This window comes from Orycteropus afer, unplaced genomic scaffold, assembly GCF_000298275.1.
Source record: "Orycteropus afer afer isolate SDZICR_OR568_19922 unplaced genomic scaffold, OryAfe1.0 scaffold00654, whole genome shotgun sequence".
Lineage (NCBI taxonomy): Eukaryota > Metazoa > Chordata > Mammalia > Tubulidentata > Orycteropodidae > Orycteropus > Orycteropus afer.
Window position 1 is genome coordinate 111,649 of NW_006922241.1, and position 1,180 is coordinate 112,828.

Sequence of the window (1,180 nt, forward strand, 5' to 3'; positions counted from 1 at the left end):
GGAGTGCCTAAAATATGCTGCACACTATTCTAGGTTCTGGGAATAGATAAATGAGAATAAAGACAAAACTTTTGCTTTCAAGGAACTTAGAATAATAGGAGACAGAAACCAACCAAATAAATCATATAGATACTAGGTGGTCAAAAGCACTAAGACAACAGATAAAGCAGGGCAAGTAGTGATACAATTCATCTGTTAGTTCTGTTAACCAGGGACTGAGCATACAGTTTATGAATTTGTTGACTCAGCTTTACCATCTGACTTCTGAACATTTGCTGTACCAGTCATTCTCATCATTAGAGCCGAGTTCAGGAAAACTTTACTCTTAACTCGGTTAGACTAGAAACGTGTACAGTGGATGTGTCCTCTGAAATTGGATGCAATTATGAGTGTTTGTGTGTTGTTCTGAAAAAACACAGCTTTCATCTAGTTGTGAAAATAAACGATGGGTCTAATTAGTTATTTCTTTTAGCCACATGGCTCAATAATTTTGTGAATGAGGAGTAAAACATTGGTTAATATGAGGCTTGCAGGGTGGCCATTCTGTACCTATACTCATAAATTTACAAATCAGAGTTGCATCTCTTTGCCAAATGACTTGTTGCTTTTTAATATTTTTCTAAAATTAACATAGTAAATTTAATATTATGAATATGAAAGTTTAAAATGTGGAGTTTTGCTTTTATAATTTTAAAATCCAAATAGTTAATAGTTTCTTGCATTTATATTAATAGATTCTAGGAAAATATATAACAAGTAATAATAGTATGAGGAAAGAAGGATAACTCATAGCCATATTGTACATACATACATGAGCTCTGGTGGTGTAGTGTCTAAGGCATTTGACTGCTAACCAGAAGGTTGGTGGTTGAAACCAGCCACTCCTCAGAAAGAAGACTGGGTGGTCTACATCCATTCAGAAAGAAGACTGGGTGGTCTACATCCATTCAGAAAGAAGACTGGGTGGTCTACATCCATAAAGATTTACCACCTCGGAAACCCAAAGAGGGTCATTGTGAGTTGGAATTGACTCAGTGGCAGTGAGTTTGGTTTTTTTTAAAGATACGTGTTTCTTTGGAAAAAGCAGGCAGTTTGGAAAGAATACTGAATTGGGGTAGTTGGGAAAGGTGATACTGCTAAGATAGCTGCAAGGATTAAATGCTATAATGTGACATATGGT

General features: G+C 35.7%; 1 protein-coding gene across 1 annotated transcript in view; it reads left to right on the plus strand.

The window, feature by feature from the left end:
• The window catches only part of LOC103210806 (COMM domain-containing protein 10), a gene marked incomplete at its 5' end in the record, with an annotated part of 365,452 nt that overhangs the window by 110,585 nt on the left and 253,687 nt on the right, over positions 1-1,180 (plus strand). The window contains 1 exon segment of the mRNA XM_042783092.1: positions 1,021-1,040. Within this exon segment, the coding sequence (XP_042639026.1) occupies positions 1,021-1,040 (20 nt within the window).